The following is a 24,262-nucleotide window of genomic DNA, read 5'->3' on the forward strand; positions in this document are numbered from 1 at the left end:
AATTATTTATAAAAGGTGAAGCAAAGTTATCTGAAAAAATATTAAAATTGCCAGGGTGTCTTATTTCTGCATTTAAAAGTGCGATGTGTCATTTTTCTAAAGAAAGCTGGGAGGGAGATGGTTGATTTACCAGCCTTTCTTCCTCTCCTTTAGTTAGATTTGTATTTTAGATGTTTGATGCCTAGAAGCAAGGGGAAAATAACCATGTAAATTCTGTGTGCTTCTCTAGAGCTTGAGAGGGTATCACTGGAGAGGCAGAGACTGTGATGACCGAGACACGTCTGTGTATCCAGGTAGACGGTAAGTTGGCTGGTTTCCCCTCTTTTCTTAAAACAATCATTCCTTTAAAAAAATTGTTCTGAGAAAATTAAACCCCCAAAGCCTTTAATGCCTTTAATATTACAGTGCAACTCCAGTTACTCCAATTGCTAGGAAGTGGGGGAGATTCCCAAATAGTTTGCGTTCTTCAATGGTTCACCCATGAATTTCCATGAGATATATGTGGGGGAGGGGTAGTGAATACTGGATTTAAATCATCAGGTGCTTTCCAAGAGCACCTGCTTTGCATCCCTGGTTTGATCCCCGGCATCTTCAGGTAATGCTAGAAAGGAATCATGCCCCAAACTCCAAAGAGCCCTGGCTAGTCGGTGTTGGCGATGCTGGGTTAGATGGACCAAGGTTCCAATGCAGTATAAGGCAGTGTCCCACGCTCCACTGTGTTTGCCTTTTGTTCAGGATTCTGCCTCCTAGCAAAACATCTGCTATGTGGCTTCCCCTTCCTCCTGACTTTGCTCTAGATGCTTCTGTGTGCCAGTGTGGCTATGCCTGTCAAATCATGTCTGCTTTATCTTCCTCTCTGCAACAATATCGTGCAGTGAGCCAGTGTGGTGTAATGGCAAGAGGGTTGGCCTGGGAGTCAGGAGATCCAGGTTCTAGTCCCCACTCGGCCATGGAAACTCACTGGGTGACTCTGGGCCAGTCACAGACTCTCAGCCCAACCTACCTCTCAGGGTTGTTGTTGTGAGGATAGAATGGAGAGGAGGAGGATTATGTATGCCGCCTTGGGCTCCTTAGGTGGGATATTAATGTAATAAATGTAAATGTAATATTTGGTCTCTGATGATGAGAATTTATCAGTATCAGCCTTCAGTTATTTCAACACATGACCATTTCATTTTTATAAAGGAGAATTTCTTCTGTTTATATAGCTGTATCCTCAGCCACTGATTCCCTTCCTGGTTTGGGGCTACCCTCATTCACAAAACATTATTCAGGCAGGGACAGACCTGCCCTCCCACACACACACACACACATTGCTTCTCGAAGCGTTTGATGTCATCCACTCCTAACCACAGTGGCCAAATATCAACTGCCAGGCAGGGCTGGAGCATGATGATGTCCCTGGCCCATACCAAGGCCGCTGCGCAAATGTGGCAGGACAGCCACTTAAATGAAGGGAAATCAGTGAGAGAGAACCGTGGGCCAGTCTTTCAGAACAGGAAAAAGCCCAGCCACCCCCTGTTCTTCTGTTTTAAATAGCAACACTTAGGCAAATGGTGGTCAGGCACATGGACCAATCTTTTCAAAGAAAAGAAAATGGTCTTCTTCACTCTGATAGAAATGGATGGTAGCCCACGTCAGCATGAAGAAGAGGAGCTGGGATGTGAGGAGGAAGGGATAGAATGCATCTGAAACATTTCTTCTGTATGACCTTCACGTCATCTGTTTTACCCAACCCTTGTATCTCTGCACCATAAAGAATTTGTGCAGTACAGTTTAAACCTCCTCCTCCTCCTCCTCAGTCCCCCTAAGGCAAGAGCCTTTCCTCCTCATCTGCCAGACACACCATAAATTGCACTCCAAGGAGCTGTCCAGGGCTGGGCCTTCGCTATAGCTCTTGATAGGCCCAGCCTTGCTCTGAAGATTTCTGGAGCAATTTGAAAGAATGGCTGTACACTTGCCACACAGCAGATCCATCGCTGGTTGCTGGTTTGACCCTTATGCAGCAGCTTTACATTTTTTTTGAGCTTTTCTACACAAGATTATTAATCACTGTATCTACTTTGGTTTTGCCAGAGAACTGAGATCCAAGCTCTACACAAAGAGCTTTTCCTGCTTTTCTGCTACATAACCTCTAGGTGGTGCTGTGCTACAGCAGAATAGTGAAAGACACAAGCAGGAAAATGCCTTTTCTTTTGCTTTAAGAAATAATACCCTATTTTCACCCCTCTAAAAAAAAACAAAAAACAGGAAAGCACTCTTTAAAAAGAGAAGCAGAATGGGGGGGGGGGAATCATGATGTCATCTAAAGAACCCATAGACAATCATGAGTAAGGAATTATGAGCACACAATAAATGTCTTGTGTAGAAAAGCTCTTAGTCACTGTTCATGGGCTAGCACATGATTCTCATAGGATTAATGTTTTTTCCTGTCATTTTTGTAAAACTTAGAGATCAGAGCCCTCTGTCTACCCAAAGTCCTCCTGGCAAGAGCCAGGCAGGGCTGGAGGAGGACAGAGGCTTTTACAGCCAACCTTTCCTCCAATTTTGTTGTTTTAAGCTAGATCAGTGGAGACTGGTGGCTCTGATTCGGTGGGGCTGTGAATCCCCTCCTCTAAAGGAGCTACCCAAGGTGCTGAACCCTACTACCAAAATAGGTTCAGCACCTTGGATAGCTTCTATTAGAGTTCTGGCTGGTTCTGACCAAAACCCAGAATGGATTCACAGCCCAGTGAAATCGGAGCCACCAGCCTCCATTGAGCTAGATGGGTCTCTTCTCCCATCTAACCCCTCCTTCCCAGGGAGCATGGTTGGCTGATGGAAAGACTTCTGGATCTTGTTGATCCAAGCCTCTCCTTCCCTTCCTCTTCTACCGGAACGCTGCCTTTCCACCCTCCCCAACTTCTTCCAAAGTCGTTGTTGCAACCTTGGCAAGAGGAGTGTCTGCAGAGCTTTCCGTGGCAGGGGAGGGGGGAAGATCCATGATCAGATCTCCTCCATCCTCATAGCTCTGCCTGTGGGTGTGGAGGAAGAGTTCTGCAGCATCCTATGGTGCCCCGGTTGCTATCTAGGGATCATAGGGTTGCTGTGTTAGTAGAGCTAGACTGCAAATGTCTTGTGCCAGTGGGTTCAAATTGATTTCCTTTGGATCTATAGCAGAGTAACTAGGATCAAGAAATGTTTAGCAAACATGTAAGCAATCTATTTTACAGTGAGTGGGAACTTAAACAATCCTGGATGATGAGGTGTTGTTATTCAGTCGTTCAGTCGTGTCCGACTCTTCGTGACCCCATGGACCATAGCACGCCAGGCCTTCCTGTCCTGCGCTCTCTCCCGGAGCGTGCTCAAGTTCATATTCATTGCATCCGTGATGCTATCTAGCCATCTCATCCTCTGCCGTCCCCTTCTCCTTTTGCCTTCAGTCTTTCCCAGCATCAGGGTCTTTTCCAGGGAGTTTTCTCTTCGCATTAGGTGGCCAAAATATTGGAGCTTCAGCTTCATTATCTGTCCTTCCAATGAGCACTCAGGGTTGATTTCCTTTAGGATGGACTGATTTGACCTCCTTGCAGTCCAGGGAACTCGTAAGAGTCTTCTCCAGCACCACAGTTCGAAAGCATCAATTCTTTGGCGCTCAGCCTTCCTTATAGTCCAGCTCTCACAGCCATACATTACTACTGGGAAAACCATAGCTTTGATTAGATGGACCTTTGTCGGCAAGGTGATGTCTCTGCTTCTTACTATGCTGTCTAGGTTGGCCATAGCTTTCCTCCCAAGGAGCAAGCGTCTTTTAATTTCATGGCTACAGTCACCGTCTGCGGTGATCTTGGAGCCCAAGAAAGTAAAATCTGTCACTGCTTCCATTTCTTCCCCTTCTATATGCCAGGAAGTGATGGGGCCAGATGCCATGATCTTAGTTTTTTTAATGTTGAGTTTCAAACCAGCTTTTGCACTCTCCTCTTTCACCCTCAACAAGAGGCTCTTTAGATCCTCTTCGCTTTCTGCCATTAGGGTGGTATCGTCTGCATATCGGAGGTTGTTGATAATTCTCCCAGCAGTCTTAATTCCGACCTCTGATTCATCCAACCCGGCATTTCTCATGATGTACTCTGCATATAAGTTAAATAAGCAGGGTGACAATATGCAGCCTTGTCGTACTCCTTTCCCAATTTTGAACCAATCGGTTGTTCCATGTCTGGTTCTTACTGTTGCTTCTTGACCCTCGTACAGGTTTCTCAGGAGACAGGTAAGGTGGTCTGGTACTCCCATCACTTTCAGAATTTGCCACAGTTTGTTGTGATCCACACAATCAAAGGCTTTAGCGTAGTCAATGAAGCAGAAATAGATGTTTTTCTGGAATTCTCTTGCTTTCTCCATGATGCAGCGAATGTTGGCGATTTGATCTCTAGTTCCTCTGCCTCTTCTAAACCCAGCTTGTACTTCCGGTAGTTCACGGTTCGCATACTGCTGAAGCCTAGCTTGTAGGATTTTGAGCATCACCTTGCTGGCATGTGAAATGAGCGCAATGGTGCGGTAGTTTGAACACTCTTTGGCGTTGCCCTTCTTTGGAATTGGAATGTAAACTGACCTTTTCCAGTCTTGTGGCCACTGTTGAGTGTTCCAGATTTGTTGGCATATTGAATGCAGCACTTTAACAGCATCATCTTTTAGGATTTTAAATAGCTCGGCTGGAATACTGTCATCTCCGCTAGCTTTGTTGTTACTAATGCTTCCTAAGGCCCACTTGACTTCACTCCCGAGGATGTCCGGCTCAAGTTCAGTGACCGCACTATCATGGCTATCAGGGACATTCAGATCTTTCCTGTATAGTTCTTCTGTGTATTCTTGCCACCTCTTCTTAATCTCATCTGCTTCTGTTAGGTCCCTGCCTTCTTTGTCCTTTATCATGCCCGTCTTTGCACAAAACGTTCCCTTGAGATCTCCAATTTTCTTGAAGAGATCTCTAGTCTTTCCCATTCTGTTGTTTTCCTCGATTTCTTTGCATTGTTCATTTAAGAAGGCCTTCTTGTCTCTCCTTGCTATTCTCTGGAACTCTGCATTCATTTGGGTATATCTTCCCCTTTCTCCCTTGCTTTTCGCTTCCCTTCTTTCCTCAGCTACTTGTAAAGCCTCATCAGACAGACAGCCACTTTGCTTTCTTGCATTTCTTTTTCTTTGGGATGGATTGAGTTGCTGCCTCCTGAACAATGTTACGGACCTCCGTCCATAGTTGCTCAGGCACTCTGTCTATCAGGTCTAATCCCTGAAATCTATTCCTCACCTCCACTGTATATTCATCAGGGATATGATTTAGGTCATACCTGAACGGTTTAGTGGTTTTCCCTACGTTCTTCAATTTAAGCCGAAATTTTGCAAGAAGCAGCTCATGATCTGAGCCACAGTCAGCTCCAGGTCTTGTTTTTACTGACTGTATGGAGCTTCTCCATCTTTGGCTGCAAAGGACATAATCAATCTGATTTCGATATTGACCATCTGGTGACGTCCATGTGTAGAGTCGCCTCTTGTGCTGTTGGAAAAGAGTGTTTGCTATGATCAGCGTGTTCTCTTGGCAAAACTCTATTAGCTTTTGTCCTGCTTCATTTTGTACACCAAGGCCATGCCTGCCTGTTATCCCGGTGATTTCTTGACTTCCTATTTTAGCATTCCAATCCCCTATGATGAAGAGGACATCTTTTTTTGGTGTTAGTTCTAGAAGGTGTTGTAGGTCTTCATAGAACCGATCAACCTCAGCTTCTTCGGCCTCAGTGGTTGGGGCATAGACTTGAATGACTGTGATGTTGAATGGTTTGCCTTGGATTCGTACTCAGATCATTCTATCATTTTTAAGATTGTACCCCAGTACTGCTTTTCCCACCCTTTTGTTGACTATGAGTGCTACTCCATTTCTTCTAAGGGATTCTTGCCCACAATAGTAGATATGATGGTCACCTGAATTAAATTCGCCCATGCCTGTCCATTTTAGTTCGCTGATTCCCAAGATGTCGATGTTCAATCTTGCCATCTCATGTTTGACCACCTCCAGCTTACCTTGATTCATTGATCTGACATTCCAGGTTCCTAAACAATATTGTTCTTTACAGCATCGGATTTTCTTTTCACCACCAGACACATCCACAGCTGAATGTCCTTTCAGGTTTGGCCCAGCCGCTTCACTCTTTCTGGCGCTACTTGGAAATACCCTCTGCTCTTCCCCAGTAGCATATTGGACACCTTCCGACCTGAGGGGCTCATCTTTTTTAGCCTTGTGATACGTTCCATGGGGTTTTCTTGGCAAGAATACTGGAGAGGGTTGCCATTTCCTTCTCCAGTGGACCACATTTTGTCAGAACTCTCTGCCATGACCTGTCCGTCTTGGGTGGCCCTGCACGGCATAGCTTATGGCTTCACTGAGTTACGCAAGCCGCTTCGCCACAACAAGGCAGTGATCCATGAAGGGATGATGAGGTGGGAGTAATTAAAAAAATAGTATGCACTGATGTAGTGTTGGTGGTTCATTCACTAACATCTCAGTGGCATCAATGGTAGCTTTTTCCTTTTTTAATTTTTAAAAATTCTCTTGTTCTAGTGAACAGTGGTCCTGATCAGAATTGGAGCCATGTTCACTTACTCTAGAATTTTATTTTATTTTTAAAAAGATAAGCCTCAGCTACAAGCTACACAATTAACATAATGTGTCGTTTGACCCTAAATTCTGCGTGGAAAGGGGACAAAATGCATTGCTTCATTGACCTCAGTTATGGCAATTCTTTGCCTTCCTGCAATCTGGGAAAAGAGGGACCCTTGATTTGTACACTCTGGGTACACTCTGGTTACAGCAGAGATGTATGTCCTTAACTGGAGAACAATCACCAAAACCCAGAGCCATATGTGCATGGAGTTCCTACATGAGAGGGCTCTCTCATTCACATCAATGGAATGGGGATCTTCACATGTGTACAGATGTACCTCAATGAACCAAATGGGTTTGTCTGCATATACCTGATAGCTCTGGGTGTACAAGAAAGCCACAATATTCTTCGCAAATACACTGACTGAGGTGACTGTATACACAACTCTGTAATGCTGCTACCAGGATTTAAACATACCAGTGCTACTGAGTCATGTGAAAGTTAATGGATCTTTCGGTCTTATATTCCAAGTACCCCATGGTCTTTCAGATGAGGACAGAGCTAGCAGAGGTCCTGGAACATCTAGACTCCTGGTTTCTATATACGTTCTCAAATATGTGAAACAAAGTTGTTTCACAATATACTTATATTTCTGCCTTAAAACAAAATGCCACTTCCTGCTTAACCAGTTGCTACAATACTCTTTTAATTTCCTTTCTCTTTTAGCCCTGATAACTGGGATACAGAGAAGGATTCTAACTGTAATGGCATATGGGTGAGTTGTTGAATATTATATCATGACACTTCTCTCCCATGATCTTCTCTTCCTGTTTTGGAATCAGCCTGTGAGTTTTTACTTCATGGGTTCTTGAAAGAGTGGACTTCCCCAACTTAAAACTAACAAAACCTCTACAAATGTAACTGTGGGTCAATCCTACCACAGAAATGATCATATGAAAGTCACTCCAAGGCGCCTGCTACTTCTGATTCTTTTGGATAGTGAAACAGTCTTATGGTAACCTAAATGTCACAGTCCGTGAGGTTATAGGGGATTGCGCAGAATGCATGACAGAAGCTTTCATAAAATGAGCAGCCACATGGTGAGGGTGTACACGATTAATTTTTTTAATGACAGGGGCTAAGAACCAAAGAATCATGCAATGGATTCCATGTTTCCAAAGGAAACTTGGCTTGTATTCCACAAACAGCAGCTCTCCATGGCACATGGCAAACCACTCAGGAAAACTGAGGAGAATTTCAAAAGTGTTTGTGATATGGCAATGGGATCTGCTGTTCAAAGTCGGGGGAGGGGGGTCAGAGATCTAACTGGGCATTCTCAAGTCCTTGAGTGCACCTAGGGTAACTCTTGGGATCTCAGAAATGGTGTTTATTATGAGACAATTCTTATTTTATTAATGGGAATTTAATTTGGTTGCTTATATTTTGAATTTCTTATACATGGAACAAATAGAGTCACTTTTTTGTCTGAAAAATGGTCCTCCTTTTAATGAGGACCCCATACATTTGGCTTCCACATTTGTGAACCTTGATGTGGAACAGGGGTGTTGAACCCCTATCAGCCTGAGGGCCAAATTCCATTTCAGAGACGTTCTTGAGGGCCGCGTTCCAGTGGCGGGCAGGCCCGAAGGCAAAAGGTGCAGGGGCAGAAATACAGCATATTTTATTGTAAAGCTCTTACTGCCATTATCTAAGAGCTGGTGATTCTGTTGAGGACCTTGTCATGTTGTGGAATGGTGAGCCATTGACACAATTGCTCCTGAGTACCCTCTTCAGCCCTGTGGAGTTTGGATGGCCCCCTGGTTTACCAAAGAGATTAAGGGAGCAATTCTATGTGGAAAGGCAGCTCCCTCCAGACTTGGAGGCGACCACCTATCCAATGCACGGTGGGAGGAGCGTGGAGGGGATCCTCTGCTCCGCACTCCAGCCACTCTGCATTCGTGGCTAGATGGCCGATTTGGGCTGTCTAGCCGAGCGATGTTGCAATGCAGGGTGGGGAGGCCGGACGACACATAGGAAGCATCATACTGGCACTTCTGTGATCCTTTCCCCTCCCCGCCCCCAGGAATGCCCCGTTTGCCCCACTCCGCACCGCTCTTATGTGCCTGGGGATGATCTGCACTGCCTACGAGGCAGTGGGGGAGGGGTTGGGGAGGCATTTCTCTGGGAACCGACCTCAGAGCACTGGCTCCGAGGTTGGTTCCCAGAAACCAACCAATTCTATGGCTGCCTAGCCGCTGTCTAGCAGCCATAGGATTGCACCCTAAAACGATGAAACAAGCTAGAAGACAGCTGCACTGCAAGTGGCATAAGTCTTTTTCGTGAAGGTGATTGAACATGCATGAGAGCGTATAATCGTGCCTACTGGGCGAAGGCGGCAAAGAAGGCCTACTTTGCTGCCTCCGTTGTGTCCTTGAGTAGCCACCCAGCTGACCTATACACGTATTACACCTGTGTTAGTAGAATGGCACTGGATGCCTATTAGCTATCGAGCTATGTTCAAGATTTTGCTGTTGACATTCAAAGCCCTAAACAAATCAGGGCCAGATACCTAAGTGACTGCCTTCCCCTATATACACCAAATCTCCTGAATCTTATTGATCATTTCACAACCAACAGTGTGTCATCAGGTAATGGAACATCAGGCCTTCTTGATAGTGGCACCCACCCTCTGAAATGTTCTCCCACATGTGGTTTGAGAGGTGGAAACTGGTGAATGTCAAATGCCACTTGAAAATGCATTTGTTCACTCAGGCTTTCCCTGACTGTTGAACGATCATGACACTGCTCTGTTTGACTGCTTTTGTTGTAATGTCTTAATGGTATTTATTGCTCTATACTGTTTTTATATTGGTTTTTAGATTGTATTGTATGTGTGCTTTTATGTAAACTGCTTGGAAAACCTGGGATGCCAAGGGGAATAGAAGCAGTTTTTAAATAAAGAAATAAAACTGAGCCTTATGAGAGGCATTTCAACCTTTTAGAATGGGGAAAGACTTTGCAAAGCCGAGAAACCACCAAACAATCGGTGGTCAGTGGAAAGGGTGTGTGGTCAGGGGAAGGGGGCATAGCCAACCTGGGGGGGCAGCTTGAGACCCCTGGGGGCCTAAATTGGGACCCCAGGCCTGATGTTCTACATCCCTGATGTAGCGTGTCCAGCTGATGCAATGCCTGATATCAACTTTCCCCAACCTGATGCTCTCCAGATGTACAACAGCTCCCATCATCCCCAACCAGCATTGGTGTCCTATATGTATGATAGTGAGGAACATGTGTGCCTGCTCCTAACACCATGGAAAAATGATCCTCAGCTGGGCATGTGTGCCAGTAGAATTTATGTTGCTGCAGCTTAAACCGTTGAATAAATTGCTTGTATTTCATTGGTATTGTGTCGCTGGTACAACAGTTCCTAAAAGCACATGTGAACATAAAGAAATTAATGAGTGTCTCTTCACTGGGCAGGGTGATGGTGGTTGTGGAGGTTTTCAGATCCCCAAACTAATTTTCTCTTCTCCCGTCAGGGTGTTGATCCAAAAGATGGCATCCCCTACGAGCAGAAATTCTGTAATGGTAATTCCTTTAATTTAAAAAAAAAAAATAGAGCTGAGAAAAGATTCATAGTGATTTTATTTTATAAGTGTTTTGTTAGTTGGCCAGAGTTATTAAAAATATATATAGTTCTCTGTGGTGCTTTATGAAAGAGCAAATGGCCTGTACATATGTACTGAAAGACAAGGGTCAATATGACCTGGAAGTCCCATCGTCATGTATCCCAGAGATTGCCCAGATGATTTCTTTGCAAGGCCAAACTCAGAGAAGACGAGTTCTCTGTGTGGGAAGCAGAAGGCTGTGGTACAGCACAGTGCTGATTTGGTGTCGCAAGCCTACCCTCCCCCAGAGCAGTTTTACATTACAAAAAAGGACTGAGGTTTTAAGGCACCATATGGACTTTCAATCACATACGCATAGAAGCCAAGTTTAAATACATTTATTTTCAAAAGGCAGGCCAGCCCCTGAACCATGGGGAGGTGGGAAAGAAGCAGAGTTGGCAATTCTCAGCATTCAAAATGGAGACAAATATGCTTGTCAGTAGCAGCCCTAAAGCAAGCTAGGCTTACTCCACCAGACACAAACCAACAAACCAGTTCAGCTCCAAATTGTAGGTATATCTGTGTGCGTCCAAATGTGCTCATTTTTCTACTGCAGCATCGGTTGTGGTAATTCTGCAAGAGCCTACACTCCTAAAAGTTTATGAAATGGCACTCATTCACAGGAAACTGTCCAACTACTAAATTCTCTGCCTTTAACTTTGGGAAGTACCTCATCGACTCGTTCATAGGGAACTGTGAATGAGTCGATGAGGTACTTCCCAAAAGCGTAGGCAAACAATTTAGTGGCTAAAGCAGGCCTCATAATGGAGGTTTGCAGAAAGACATGCTTCGAACAGAACCAGGCCTTTGGCATGGGGAATACCCACAGGACCAACATGATGTAAGACATCAGTAACTTGATTCCCGGGGCTTAGAATACTACAGCTCTGTCCTGATGGTTTAAAAGCCAAGCGTCCATCACAAAACTAAGACCTGGCAGAACTGGGTACAGGAAACAGAGTTGGTGATGTGGGCTGAGCAGCTAGAGAAGTTCTGTGGAAAACATAAACATTACTGTAAATAGAGATTTCTTATTAATATAAGGCAATCTCTGAATTCTGCACCCTGTGGGTTGGATCTAACCCATACATGATGGGACTTATGCTCATGTAACAGGATGTCGCCATCCTCTCCTCACTCTGCAGCCCCCATGCATGCCCCAGTTCTTCTCCAGAGGATCCCTTAACCTTCCAGAACAGATTTGGGGCATGTGGGGGAGGGGCTACAGGACAGAGGGGTGAATCCATTCTGCCAGTGGTTCTCTTCCACTGGATACAACACTACACACATAACAACAGATGATTGATGCAAGGCGGGCACCAACAATGGGGGAGTGTTTTTGCAGAGGCAATGGTGCCACCTAGGCCATCTATGAATTGGGCTGTAGTAGAGCTGAAAGCCATGCACTCCCTCATCAACACAAATGGACCCAATGATGGTGTTGTACATGACTGAAATTCACCCCAAATCAAACTAACATCGAACTTCCCCAGGATCAGTTTTGTGCCACCAGGGTTTGGTAAGTGCTTAGCAAACACAAGGCAAAAGTGGACAGGAAGGGACATTCATTCTAGATTTTTATAAGGATTTCAAACGCCAGCCTCATTACCCATCTTATTCTTTTTGTTCCATCTGGCGATATAGCATTGTACAACCATTGGTGTGTAGTGGTTCAAAACATGTCTGTGTCTCTATCTGTCATATCTGGGTTACAAGTTCTAAGATATTATCAAATGACATCCATTTTTAAAGGCTGGGTGCAGTGGAGCTTGCGTTTATGAGAAGCTTGTAATTTTGCCCTAATAGGCTCAGTGGAGAGCTCTGCTTTCAATACTCTGATTTCACTAAATGTTTTAAATGTATTGAATGCATTGCAGATAATAAAAATTTATGTTGCTCCCAGCAGGTTCCACATTAAAGTACCAATCTGAGCCGTAAAAGAAACTTAATAGAAATAGGCCTACTTGAGCATGCACTTTTTGTAAAACTGATTGATGCTTCCATTTCTCCTAGGTTATTTATAGGGCAGAGGAAGTTGAAAACCTCGTACCAGATTTGGAAATTAGCACAGACGACCAATTCATTATTTTGATTGCCCTTTGTTCGCGGAATCTGTTACGTGGGTTTTCTTAATGCGGTTGTGCCTTGTGCAACATGCAGCTTTGCAATGTGAGAAAATTTAACTAGAGTTTTAACATAATTATTAATGAAATGCCTTCCACAGGCACAGAATCCAAAGGAGTTATTATCGTGGGAGACTCAGCTGGGGCTCACTTCCACATCCCTCCAGAATGGGTGACAGCATCACAAATGTCAAGGGTATGTCATTTCTGTTGGTCATTGTACTGGCACCAGTTGGCTGCCTGATAATTTACTTTCTTAACTATTATAAAGGGTGTCCAATAAGGATAGATGCAGAAATGCCGATTTTCTTCTTCTTCTGGGAATCATCACTTTCTGTTGAGAAAGAAACCACCATATTTTATTTATTTATTTATTATATTTCTATACTGCCCAACAGCCAAGGCTCTCTGGGTGGTTCACAACAATTGAAACCATGAAATACAACATGATAAAACATAAACTTTTATGTTTATGCCCTTAACATAAACAAAGCCCTTAACGGCTTGGGGCCAGGTTACCTGAAGTATCGCCTCCTCCCATATGTGCCTGCCCGGACCTTAAGATCATCGTCAGCGGCCCTTCTCCGTGAGCCCCTGCCAAAGGAAGTGAGGCGGGTGGCTACTAGGAGGAGGGCTTTTTCTGCTGTGGCACCCCGGCTCTGGAATGAGCTCCCTAGTGAGGTTCGCCTGGCACCTACATTGTATTCCTTTTGGCGCCAGGTGAAGACCTTTTTATTTTCCCAGGCACTTTAGCATTTTAGCTTTCTAAATTTTTAGCTTTTCTGTTTTAAATCTGTATTTTAAACTCCTGCACTGCTGCTAGGTTTTATTGTGGTTGTATTATTATATTGTGGTTTTAATGTTCTATATATTTTAAATTGTTTTATTGTGTGTTGTTTGGTTTTAATTTCTGTGAACCACCCAGAGAGCTTCGGCTATTGGGTGGTATAGAAATGAAATAAATAAATAAACAAACAAACAAACTTCAAAAGTTTAAGAGTACCATGTAAACCCCAACAACATACAACCCAGGGACAGCCTGGGTGAAAAGGTGCATTTTTAGGAGGTGCTTGAAAGATGCCACATTTTCTGCCTCCCGAACTGCGCAGGGAGGGTTTTCTAGAGGGTGGGTGCCACTGCAGAGAATGGCTGCTATTGGGGTTCTTTGTGGCAACATTCCTTTCGTTTTGGAATGACCAGGAAGGCATTATTATAATGCATTATGGGAGTTGTTGAAACTATATTGACATACCCAAGAGACTAGAAACTCTTCTTTTCAAAATGGGAGAATCTGTAGAACATATTGATACTATAGATGTGGAGTGTTGCTGTCATGTATCTCATGTTGTACTGTGCTGACTACACTGAGGTTATTATTTATTATTGCTACTGCAATGCCCATCATTATGACCGGGAAGGAAAAAAGGGACCTGTATTTTGCAGAGAGCCCCTGGCAATAGTGCCAGGGGCAGAGGACAGGCTGAAATGCTGGTTTTGAGGGAGCCCCTAAACCAGGGGTGGGAAGTCTGGGAGCCCTGAGGCAGCATTGGGAAACTGCTCTGTAGTACTCTATAGTTAAATTTGACCCTTTCAGTGCTTCATAGCCACTGTGCAGTATCATTTTGTTCGTAAATTATTATTATTTAATGGGGGGTGGGGTGTATGCAGTCTGTGGGCCATGTGTTTCCCACCCCTGCCTTAAGCGACTGTTTTCCAGTTTGGATTTCACAGGAAACTGTGACTGAAGAAACCAGGAGGTCTCCTCTGCAGCCAAGGGCTCTCTCAGGCTTCACACTTGTTCACATGCAAACAAACTGTGGATTCTTGGAGCAGCCTATTATGTCTGAACAGAGCCACTGACACAACAGATGAGTCCTGGTGAACAGGAATAGCCACTTAGGCCAGATCTACACTTTGTGTCATATGTCATTAAGATCCCATCATGGTAATGCTATATCCCTCTTGTGCATTTATACTTCGTAGGACACACAAGGACATTTGTTGTGTTATTTTGGTTAATGTGGAATAAAAAGCAGGAAATAACACTACAATAGCGGTATACAGAACATGTAATGTGCCCCAACATTTATCAGTGTGCTTTAATACTGCTGTAAAACAGTAGTGTAGATCTAGCCTATCTTCTCAGAGAAAGCAGACTGTCCTTCAACCACCATTCCCTCCATAGTTTAGCACTTCCAGTCCATATCTTCTCTGTAAATTCTTTACCGAAGCTTAGGGCTTAATCCAGGGGTGGACAACTGTGGGAGGTCCAAGGTCTATCCTGCCCCCCCTCAGGCTGCACCTCCCCTCCCCTGACAGGCACCGAAAAAATAAATTAATTAAAAATTGAAAAGGATGAATCCATTACAGTTCCGGGGGCAGGGGGACTGGGCCACCAAAATCTTCCTAACAAGCTAAAGGTGACCCTTGTGGCACTCACCCACTTTTAAAAATGAAATTCTTGGGAGCTGCCGAGTCTTGCACGGCCCTGGCTTAAGCCTTCAGTAGAAACCTTTTTGGGGAGCTGGAAGCTGTGAAATCGATTGATGGCCGCAGGCCAGAGATGATACTGATTGATCTTAAGGCACGATCATAACTCTCTTTCCCAAGGCAAATGTTGCGTGTAGCTCACATGTGTCTGTTAAAAAATTAATCACAATTTTGGGATTTGAATCCAATTTTTTTAATTACAAAAATGTTTAGATTTTGCTTTCAAAATGTGACCTACTTTAATCCAAAACAACTGAATCTCTGCTCAGATGGATGAATCTTAAGGCAATAATTTTAATTAGCAATTTGCTAAGCGTCATGCCTCACATCCTAAAGAACTGAAGAAAGTTCATGGAAGGAAAGTTTTCTGTCTCCTACTCCAGTATATCCCACATTGTTCAGGATCCCCCCCTGCCACGACCCTCCAGAGAGTTTGCTCTAGATTTCGGGTGAGCAACAGATGGCCCATGGGCTGCATGCGCCCTTCCTGGCCTTTTCTGCACTTCTCCACTCCACCCATCACCCTGCACTGAATTTATTTATTTTAATTTACAGTATTTATATACCGCTCCACATCAAAGATTTCGGAGCGGTGCACAATAAAGATAAGAAAATAAAACACCATATTAAAGCAATTAAAACATTTTAAAAGAAACAGATTCTGAAATTAATAAACCACGGCTGGTCACTCAAAGGAGGCCTCTCTAAATAACAGTGTTTTCAGGAGGTACTAAAAGTAACACAGTGTTGGCGCCTGCCTGATCTCCAAAGGCAGGGAGTTCCTGCCTTTGTTTCCCAAAAATTGGTAGTGCAGCAATGGGCAAAAAAGTGTTGAGTTTGCTTTAAAACAAGGCACAGAGGAAGTAGCAAACATGGGGGGTTGGCCCCTGGTGGGGTCTGAGAGGCAATGCCACCCCCTGCCCCCCACACGTTGCCCACTCCAGCCCTAGAGGGAAAGCTTTTTCTTCCACAAGTTGCCAGAGCAGGGTTACTGCTTCAGGTTGGGACTCTGGTGTGAGGGAGATGGGGCTTTTAACCATTTGACTGATGCTGCAGTACCAATCCAGGCCAGGTCCCAGGCCATGGTAGCAATTTGCATTGGAAAAACCTCCCATTTGCTCCTGGATCAGGACCACAGTGGGAGGAAAGGGTTAAAGCCCCCTACTCCCACACCAGGGCCCTCATCTGGTTCAGGCTACCTGCACTGGCAATTTCTGAAACAAAATCTTGCACTCAGAAAACTATTGTTTGGCTCCAAGGCTGATAAATTAGCACAAGGCCAAGCCTGGCAGAGTCATTTTTTAAACATTTTTATTTTATCGTTTTCAACAAGCATTAGAAAACCATCAATACAGAGTGATTGACCATACACATGAAAGGTACGTTGTTGGAGAAGAAAAGAGATTGCAGAACAGAGTCGGGGACCACAGCAGTGTACCTCAATAGCTCTTTCCACAAGCTGCCACTGTAGTTTTACTCAATATTGTTATAAAATTAGGGGTCAGAAACCCTTGCCCCAGAGATAGCACATGCCCTGGAGATCTACCAACAGATCAGCCTTCTGCCAGCCTCCCTATGAAGGATTAAAAAGTGCTTTCATATGTCTTCTGAAAAGAAACAGACTGCATGTGTGGCATATTGAAACCCTCCAGGAGGATATTGGGAGGGGAAATTGCAACTTTGAAAGCAAATATTCAGTACCAATAATTGTACCATTATGGGCAGCATGCAAATTGCAATCAGCATTGTTTGTAGTTTTAATTTTCCTTTTGGAGAACCCATCTGATTTAAATATTCTAGATTAGCAGTTGCTTCTCTTTGTTACTGCTTTATGAAAAAAAAATCTTACAGGAATGACACTGATGACAGAGCAGGTGATTAACATAATAAATCAGAGGCAGTGACAATTGAGATTATCATGCCTAATAAATGTGGTAACAATACTGATAATGAGGTGATAATGATGATGGCAGTAACGACAATGGAGCATGAAAGTGATGTGTTCAAGTGAGCATTTTCGATTGGGTCTGCATTGGTTTTCTAAATCTTGGATGGTCACGTTTTCCAACTTCTCCACAAACATTTTTCTCTAGATGCAAATGTCTTAGCTGCCATTTTGAAAACAGTGCTTAGGTTCCAGGGCTTGGGTTTGCCTGTGTGCTCCGATCTCAGACCTGGAAATCCTCCCTCCAGCTAATAATAGTTAGCCTGCACTTTTTAAATTATTATTTAAAGGATTTTTTCCCCTGCTCCTCAGCCAGAAAGTCTCCCAGAGCCAAGATGGCCCCTGCCCACAGGCTTACAATCTAAAAAGACAAGGAAAAAGGGATGGGTACGGAATAAGAAGAAAAATTAGTTGTCTTTCAGCAGGGCTGATGGAATGGCTCTGCTTCCACTCTCATCTCCCTCTGTGACAGCCTGTTGGAATGGCTGCTGGTGGTAATAACGGAGGGAGGAGGAGCCCTCATGAGGGAGGCCTTTCAGCAGGACTGGGGGAACGGCCCTGCTTCCCCTCTCAAATGACATGAAAACACTACTGCTCCAGGGCTGATCTGTGGTTAAGCCTGGAGTCTGCTTTAAATACTAAGGCGCACCTCTGGGACAGAGGAAGCATTACTAGCAAAGACAGTACTTATTAATGAGGGATTTCTTACATGTATATCCCATCATTTGCCCATTATGGAACTCAGGGCACAGTACATCGGCTTCCCAGATACTGACCAGAATTAGTGCGCTTAGCTTCAACAAGGTTGCTAAATCATGGCCCCTTGGCCATCACCAGCCATACCTTCGAACCAGTGGACATTGGTGGCTCCAATATCAGTAGGGCTGCAAATCCTATCTGGGCTTCAGTCAGAACCAGCCAGAACTGCAAAGGAGCTGTCCAAGGTGCTGAACCCAACCCCTGAACTGGGTTCAGCACCATGGATAGCTTATTTAACGTTCTGACTAGTTCTGACTGAAGCTCAGAGCAGATGCACAGTCCCACTGGCATCAGAGTCACCAGCCCCCATTGCCTGGGACTCCCTGTAAACTGGTCTAATCTATGGAGTTTACCTCATAGCATCTCAAATAGTTAAAGAATGGCAGAAACATCACCTCTTCTGGGGCAGAGCATCCCCGCAGTCATTTTCTTCTGGCACCAAGGTGTCTACTCCGCTGGGGCAATACACAGCTTCCCTCCTGGCCCCCATAGCAGGTTTCTGGTTCTCCTGATGAAACTAAAAGACGTCTGTTCCTTCAGAATGGCAAAGATCCCCTCTTTATTGAGCTTCCACCATGCACTGAAAACTTGGTTATTCAGGCAGGCATTTGGGGTGGGTTAGGGTATTTTTAAATAATGTTTTAATATATAATTTTACTGTTTTAAATTGTACCATTGTACATCGCCCAGAGTGGCTGGGTGACCGGCCAGATGGGTGATTAAGAAATTTAATAAAGAAAGAAATTTAATCAATAAATAAAAAGCAGGGATAGGAAACCTGGCACCCTCCAGATCTGTTGGATTACAGCTCCCATCAGCCCCAGCTAGCAAGGCCAATGGTCGGGGATTATGGGAGTTGGAGGGCACCTGGTGGCCTACCCCTGGCATAGAGCCTGGGATGGCTCCAAGCCAAAGCAGCCATATTCTGCTCAAAACCCACCTGATCCCCAGGAATAAAGGGAAGAGCTTTGTGGCTTGTTCCCACCCCCCACATATATGCATTTACATTTTCAAGTTCCATCGATGCCTGCTTTGTAATTAGTGATAATTCACTGTATTCAATTTGATTAAGGTTATTAACTGTATTTTAAACTGCTTGAACCTCCCTTCATTTTTTTCATACTAGCTGGTAATAGCAATCAAACTAATTACTAACGTTCAGTGTGTGAAAGGGAAACCACCGTGATTTGTTCACCTCCTTTTTAGAAAGGATTTTCCAACTTTCTGGAGGCAGTAAGCAATGAGTTGGACTGGCCTCAGTTTTCAGGAATCACTGGATTTCTCAACTCCACGATTGGGTAAGCTAATAGGAACCAAAACCTCAGGGATGAATGAATGGGGGAAGAAGAGTTCTGCGCTCAAATGGCGGTACTGAAATCATGCTGTGGTCTTCTCCAAAGTTTCCTAAAGGTGATGGTCCTCCACTTCTAGAGGAAATAGAGATGCTAAGGGAGGCTTATGGGGTTGTGTGTTTGGTCCACATTTTGAAGTGAATTTGATCTGCACCTTCTGAACTAATGTGCGGATCGGAATGCCGTTATCCTTCAGATTTTGCACTTCTACAAATGTTGCAATGCAATTCCTGGCCCATAATGAGCCACCACAGAACAAACACTGCAGGTAGAATTTTCATAGGACCTCAATATGCTCCAAACGCAATATGTTTTGATAAAAGAAGTTCACACATTTGGCTGCCTGTCACTGAGGGTTGAACTAGACATGACACTGTTCACAGAACTGGAGTTTCTGTGTGTGTGTGTGTGTGTGTGTGTGTGCGTGTGTGTGTGTGTGTGTGTTTAAGAGTAAATAGCAGGCATGGGGGGAGTGGGGGCTGATCAGGTTTTGAACTACAGCAGGGACCAAAGTATTAAAATTCCCCTTGCCCTGTCTGTCTCAACCTGGATTGGGAGCCCTGATTCTGCTACTTTGCTAATTGCATGAATGGGAAATCAAGTTCTGTACATGCATATGAAAAGCATCCCTTCGTTCCACGTGCTGATTCTAACCTTTCTTAAAACAGTGTGGCAGCTTTAATTAGTGGTATTTCATCCAGATGGTAGTATTCCCCCCCCCCAGAGTAATTACCTTGATAATTCGGCCCCAACTTAATTACTTTGTTTCAGTCTGCTGTTGAGTATCTTTTCCAATTTCACTGTTCTGAAATAGCCTCTGTGTTTAATCTCTGGGCTCTGTTATTCTATTCCCACATCTGTCCACTTGTCTAGAATGACAAAGCAATGTTTAGAGATGCTGTTTCCTTGATCCAACTGTCTCTTAAGTGATTCCTTGTCACTTCTGTTAACATTCCTTGAATTCCTGATTCCTGGGCCATTTACCTATTTCCCTAACTCCATTTGCCTGTGTGTGTGTGTGTGTTTTCCTTTGGAACACATAAGTAGCAATATTTTTATTTCTTTGTTTAAGAGAGCAATCCTATGGCCCCTAGACAGTGTCTGGGGTGGGAGCATAGGATAATTGAGATTCTTGGATCCTAGGTCAGAGACAGCACTCTGACCTCAGACCCAGGAGTCCCCCTCCACAGAGCCCTAGCCTGTCTAGCAAAAATGCAGAGTGGGAAAAGCGCAGAGGTGGCCATCGCCTTCATGCTCCTCCTGCTCTGCATAGGATGCCCATCAGCCTCCAAGCTTGGAGGCTGATGGGCATTCAGATTGGATTGCAACGTAAAGCCTGAGGTGATTTTAAACTGTTTCCATCTAGATGTCATACTGTTTGTTTTGTTTGTTTCATTGTTTGTTTAGGAAATGTGGTTGCCTAGTGTAGCTCTCTATACTTTCTAAGAACTGGGGCTGTCAGATATAATAAACGATTTATAGGATGATCTGGACTCCTTAGTGATTCAAAGCTTTTACTGTATAGACTTCACAATGTCTTGACCTTAATGCACAATAGCAGCCACATCTCTTAGTTTGGGCCTCCTGGTTGCCTGGAGAAATGATCTCTGTACAGTCTATCTGCTGAATAAAGCCAGTGTCTTTAAGCTTTCCTGTTCCTGAAAAAATGTGTCCTGCAAGTTGTTTCCTTTCTGTCTCCTTTGATCTTTTATTTGGATAGATATTTAAGCTTCCTTATGCCCAAAGGCTCAGGGTAGATAACAACACTTAAGATGATAAAACGTCATTTAAAAATCAATAAATATATCACATGTAAAATGTTACTATCTAAAAAAAAAAAAATCCCTACAATAATCCTTTGCTTATCTATAGCCACTAAATACTTATTCACCATTTCTGGAAGATATCCAGTCTTATCCACCATCAATGAGAACTAGTCCCTCTGGTTAGGAGTGGGCAGACCTCAGGCTTGAAGCACCTACTTTGTTTTTTTACTAGAACCCCGAGATCCAACAACCAGAGCTAGGTGTAAGATAGCGGCTCAAAGCGGTGGACATATGGTAAGAATTAAGGATGAGGGTGCCTCGGTGCAGATGCTCAGTCCAGGAATTGGTGATCAGTAGCACAATCAAGCTCACAAGTCCTTTCACACAAATATCCACTCCTGGTTTTCCCCCAACTGTTCTTTTTCAGCAGCTACATTTAAGGGGGGAAGCTCTTAAGTTGTTGTTGCTGTTGTTAACCAAAGGGGAGTCAGAAACCCTTGCTGACCCTACTGCAACTCACCCAGATATCTACCAATAGATCCCGATCTAGAGTGTCTACCAACTACCATTACCTCATTATTATCTTGCCTCATAATTAATTGTGCCCAAAGGGAGGTATGAACAAAAAAGACTAATTTTTTGGCTTTCACCAGTCAAGATAAGCAACCTCGGGTTACCTGTATCACAGTAATACACCTTACTTCCTCTTGGTCCCTGCTTATAGTGCATTGTGGGTAAAGTGCTGAGAGCCAGAGTGATGCAGAGGTCAGTGAGTTTTAATCTTCCCAAACTTTGGGTACATTGATTACACCATTACCCAGCTGTTCCAGTGGGAGGAGTGCGGTTGGTTAAAGTCGATGAGATGACAGTGTCCTTATGCTTCTGGCTCTAAATACCCCTTTGTAAGCCTTGGATAGCAATGGAATCATGAAGCTGCTCCAAAAGATGTAAAGAGACATCAAATGCACAAGCATAGCATGCTTTATCATAAGTTGTAGAAGTGAATGACTTGCAACTCTTAACATGTACAGATGCAGCAAGTGAACGTGTGAGAGTAACTTGTAGGATTTACATTTTCTTCAGCAATCCTCCAAGACGGCACACTGCACACAGAAAATCCCACAAAAAAGGGATGCACAGTATAATGAAAATCTGGAGCAAACCTCTAACCACCATATAAATAATCTTTTTCTACCTCAGCACACAAATGTGGCTCTTTTCACTGGTACTGGGGAATTCTGGCATAGTCAGTCAATAACCTTTCAACCTTCCTCTTGGCTCAGGCAGCAGATTGGGAGAGGCGGTCAGTTGCACACTCACTCCATCATTCGCAGGGCTCCCCACCACTACCAAAGCAGCTGCTGCCCCCAGCCCCCCTCTTTCTGCTGCCACCCATGCTGCAGCTGGACTCTAGGAGCACAATCACTTTGCTGCAGCAGCAAATACTGTTTAACTTTTAGCAGTATTTGCCAGTGGCACTCCTACAAGGCTTTCTGGTGGCACTGGGTGACTCATGCCTCACTCAGAGGAAGGGTCCTTCCTCAGAGGGAGGAACTGTAAGTGAAGTGGCCCAGAAGAGTACCTGTGCCACTGCGGTTTTGCTGCTCTTGTGGCAAATCAACGGTTTACTGCTGTTTAATCTCTGAGCAGTATTTGCCTCCACTGCAAAGCAGATGTGACACAGGGACTGTCTGGGGCCACCTTTCCCACAATGTCTCGCTCTGGAAGAAACCTACGTCACAGTGTAGGGGGCTTCCTCAGCGTGAGACATTGTGCAGTGAGATGGCCCTGGATAGCTTTGCAGTGCCCACGCTGCTGCCACTCAAAAATCTCAAAGGAACAGGAGCAGGCTGCTGTGGGGTGTGTGTGTGTGAAGGTGGCTTGTCCACCAGGCCAATGCATCACGGAGAGGAGGAGGCTGATCCAAATGAGGCAGCACACTGTCTTGCGCCAGCCTGGTCCAGGCATTAGCCTCCTCCCTTTTATGAATGGATTCATTTATTATGGTCACAGACCAGCAAAATCAATATAAAACATATAAAGCACAGATAAACCTAGCACGGTAACAAAATACGATGTGTGAGGTTCCTTCTCTCAAGAAAATAACATCAATTTCTCCCTAGTTTGCACTGAAATCATAAAAACCCTGGCAACCCTTCCAGTGACACAAGAAGACACATCCCTTAAACAAATGGATAGCAAAGTGATGGAGCTGCTTCCTGGGAAGGCTGTTAATAGTGGAGAAATTAGCTTTTCTCTGCATTTCCTATAGAAGTCACAATGTAAGAGGACGTGTTCAACCGATTCCGTTCCTCCAGCACCACAGAAACATATCCGTTCACTAACGGGATCTAATTGTCCATTTCATAGTGCCGATGGCAGCATTTTAAAACAGGCAAGAGTAAATGCTCCTCTATACTTTGGAATGGTTAATGTCTACAGATATGGAGCTGCAGCGATTCTGTAATTATTTAAATTATTATAGTTAGTATAGAGTAATGGTGAACAGGTTTTATTTGCAATAATTCTCAAAGACTGTAGCTCTAAGTCTATTAATCTTTGAACAACAACAAACTGGGCCTTCTCCAGCCCATAACTGCCCACGACTTCCGCAGAGAAGCCTAGCCTATGTAATTTCTTCTCCATCACTCTCATCCAGCAGGTAACATAGGAACGTGAATCCCTTTTATGGAGTTCTTCCTGCTGCTGCTGGCTGGGCTGACTCAGATGTTTGCCCCCTCAGTTAAACAATAAAAGGAAATATCCAACACACTGGTCTAGCATGCTTTCCAGTAGCTTAAGTAAAAAGCAAAATGCTTGTAGCCATTGAAACAATGATCTGTTTTAACCTTTGAAATGAGGGGCTTGATACTCTTCTCAGCTCTTCCTCCTCTGGGGCCCAACACACACCTGCAAACAAATTAGCAGTCACCCCTCTCAATAACCTCTAGCAGACAGGCCTAGCTATTTCTGTGGATTTCTTCCCTTGCTGCTGTCAGAGATGACCAAGGAATTTGACCCCTGCAGGTGATAATATAGAAGTAACCTAAGCACTGCAGAAGATCCGTGGCTTCTTTCTCTCTGGCGCGAGCCATCTCCCCAAACTCTTTTTTCCCTTTAAGTAAGAAAAAGTAATGTAGAGCTAGCTAACCTAAAGGGACAGTAACAGAGATTACACTTGGGTGTGAAAAATCTGCATTTCTATTCAGCTGTGAAGCTCCTCAATTAACTTTCAACAAGTCATTATCTCTCCACCTAATGTACCTCACAGGGTTATTGTGAGGCTAAAATGATACAAATAAGATAAGATACAAGGTCCTCTCTCAAAATAGCGGTTGATTTAGGTGGCCTACAAGTCCCTTATATCATTATAGTTCTTAGTCTGTTATTTCCTTTTACATTGTGAATTCCCTCACCAGAGTTTGTTGACTTTGTTTCAGAGGATGGACAGAGTCAATCTACCTACATTTGCTCAGAAAAAACCGCTGCAACCACAGAGATTACCAGAACCTTTCTAAAAACGGTACCTGACT

At 44.1% G+C, this 24,262-nt stretch overlaps 1 protein-coding gene across 2 annotated transcripts in view; it reads left to right on the forward strand.

Annotated features, from left to right (window-relative positions):
• The window catches only part of AOAH (acyloxyacyl hydrolase), a 117,759-nt gene that overhangs the window by 61,078 nt on the left and 32,419 nt on the right, over positions 1-24,262 (forward strand). For both annotated transcript variants that reach the window (XM_084857870.1, XM_084857871.1), the window contains exons 9-14: positions 230-300; positions 7,353-7,401; positions 10,166-10,214; positions 12,519-12,613; positions 18,818-18,909; positions 24,170-24,252. In XM_084857870.1, the coding sequence (XP_084713996.1) occupies positions 230-300; positions 7,353-7,401; positions 10,166-10,214; positions 12,519-12,613; positions 18,818-18,909; positions 24,170-24,252 (439 nt within the window). The remainder of the gene's footprint in view (positions 1-229; positions 301-7,352; positions 7,402-10,165; positions 10,215-12,518; positions 12,614-18,817; positions 18,910-24,169; positions 24,253-24,262) is intronic.

Source organism: Heloderma suspectum, chromosome 5 (assembly GCF_057233095.1).
Source record: "Heloderma suspectum isolate Gila_16-S chromosome 5, 16-S_ref, whole genome shotgun sequence".
NCBI lineage: Eukaryota > Metazoa > Chordata > Lepidosauria > Squamata > Helodermatidae > Heloderma > Heloderma suspectum.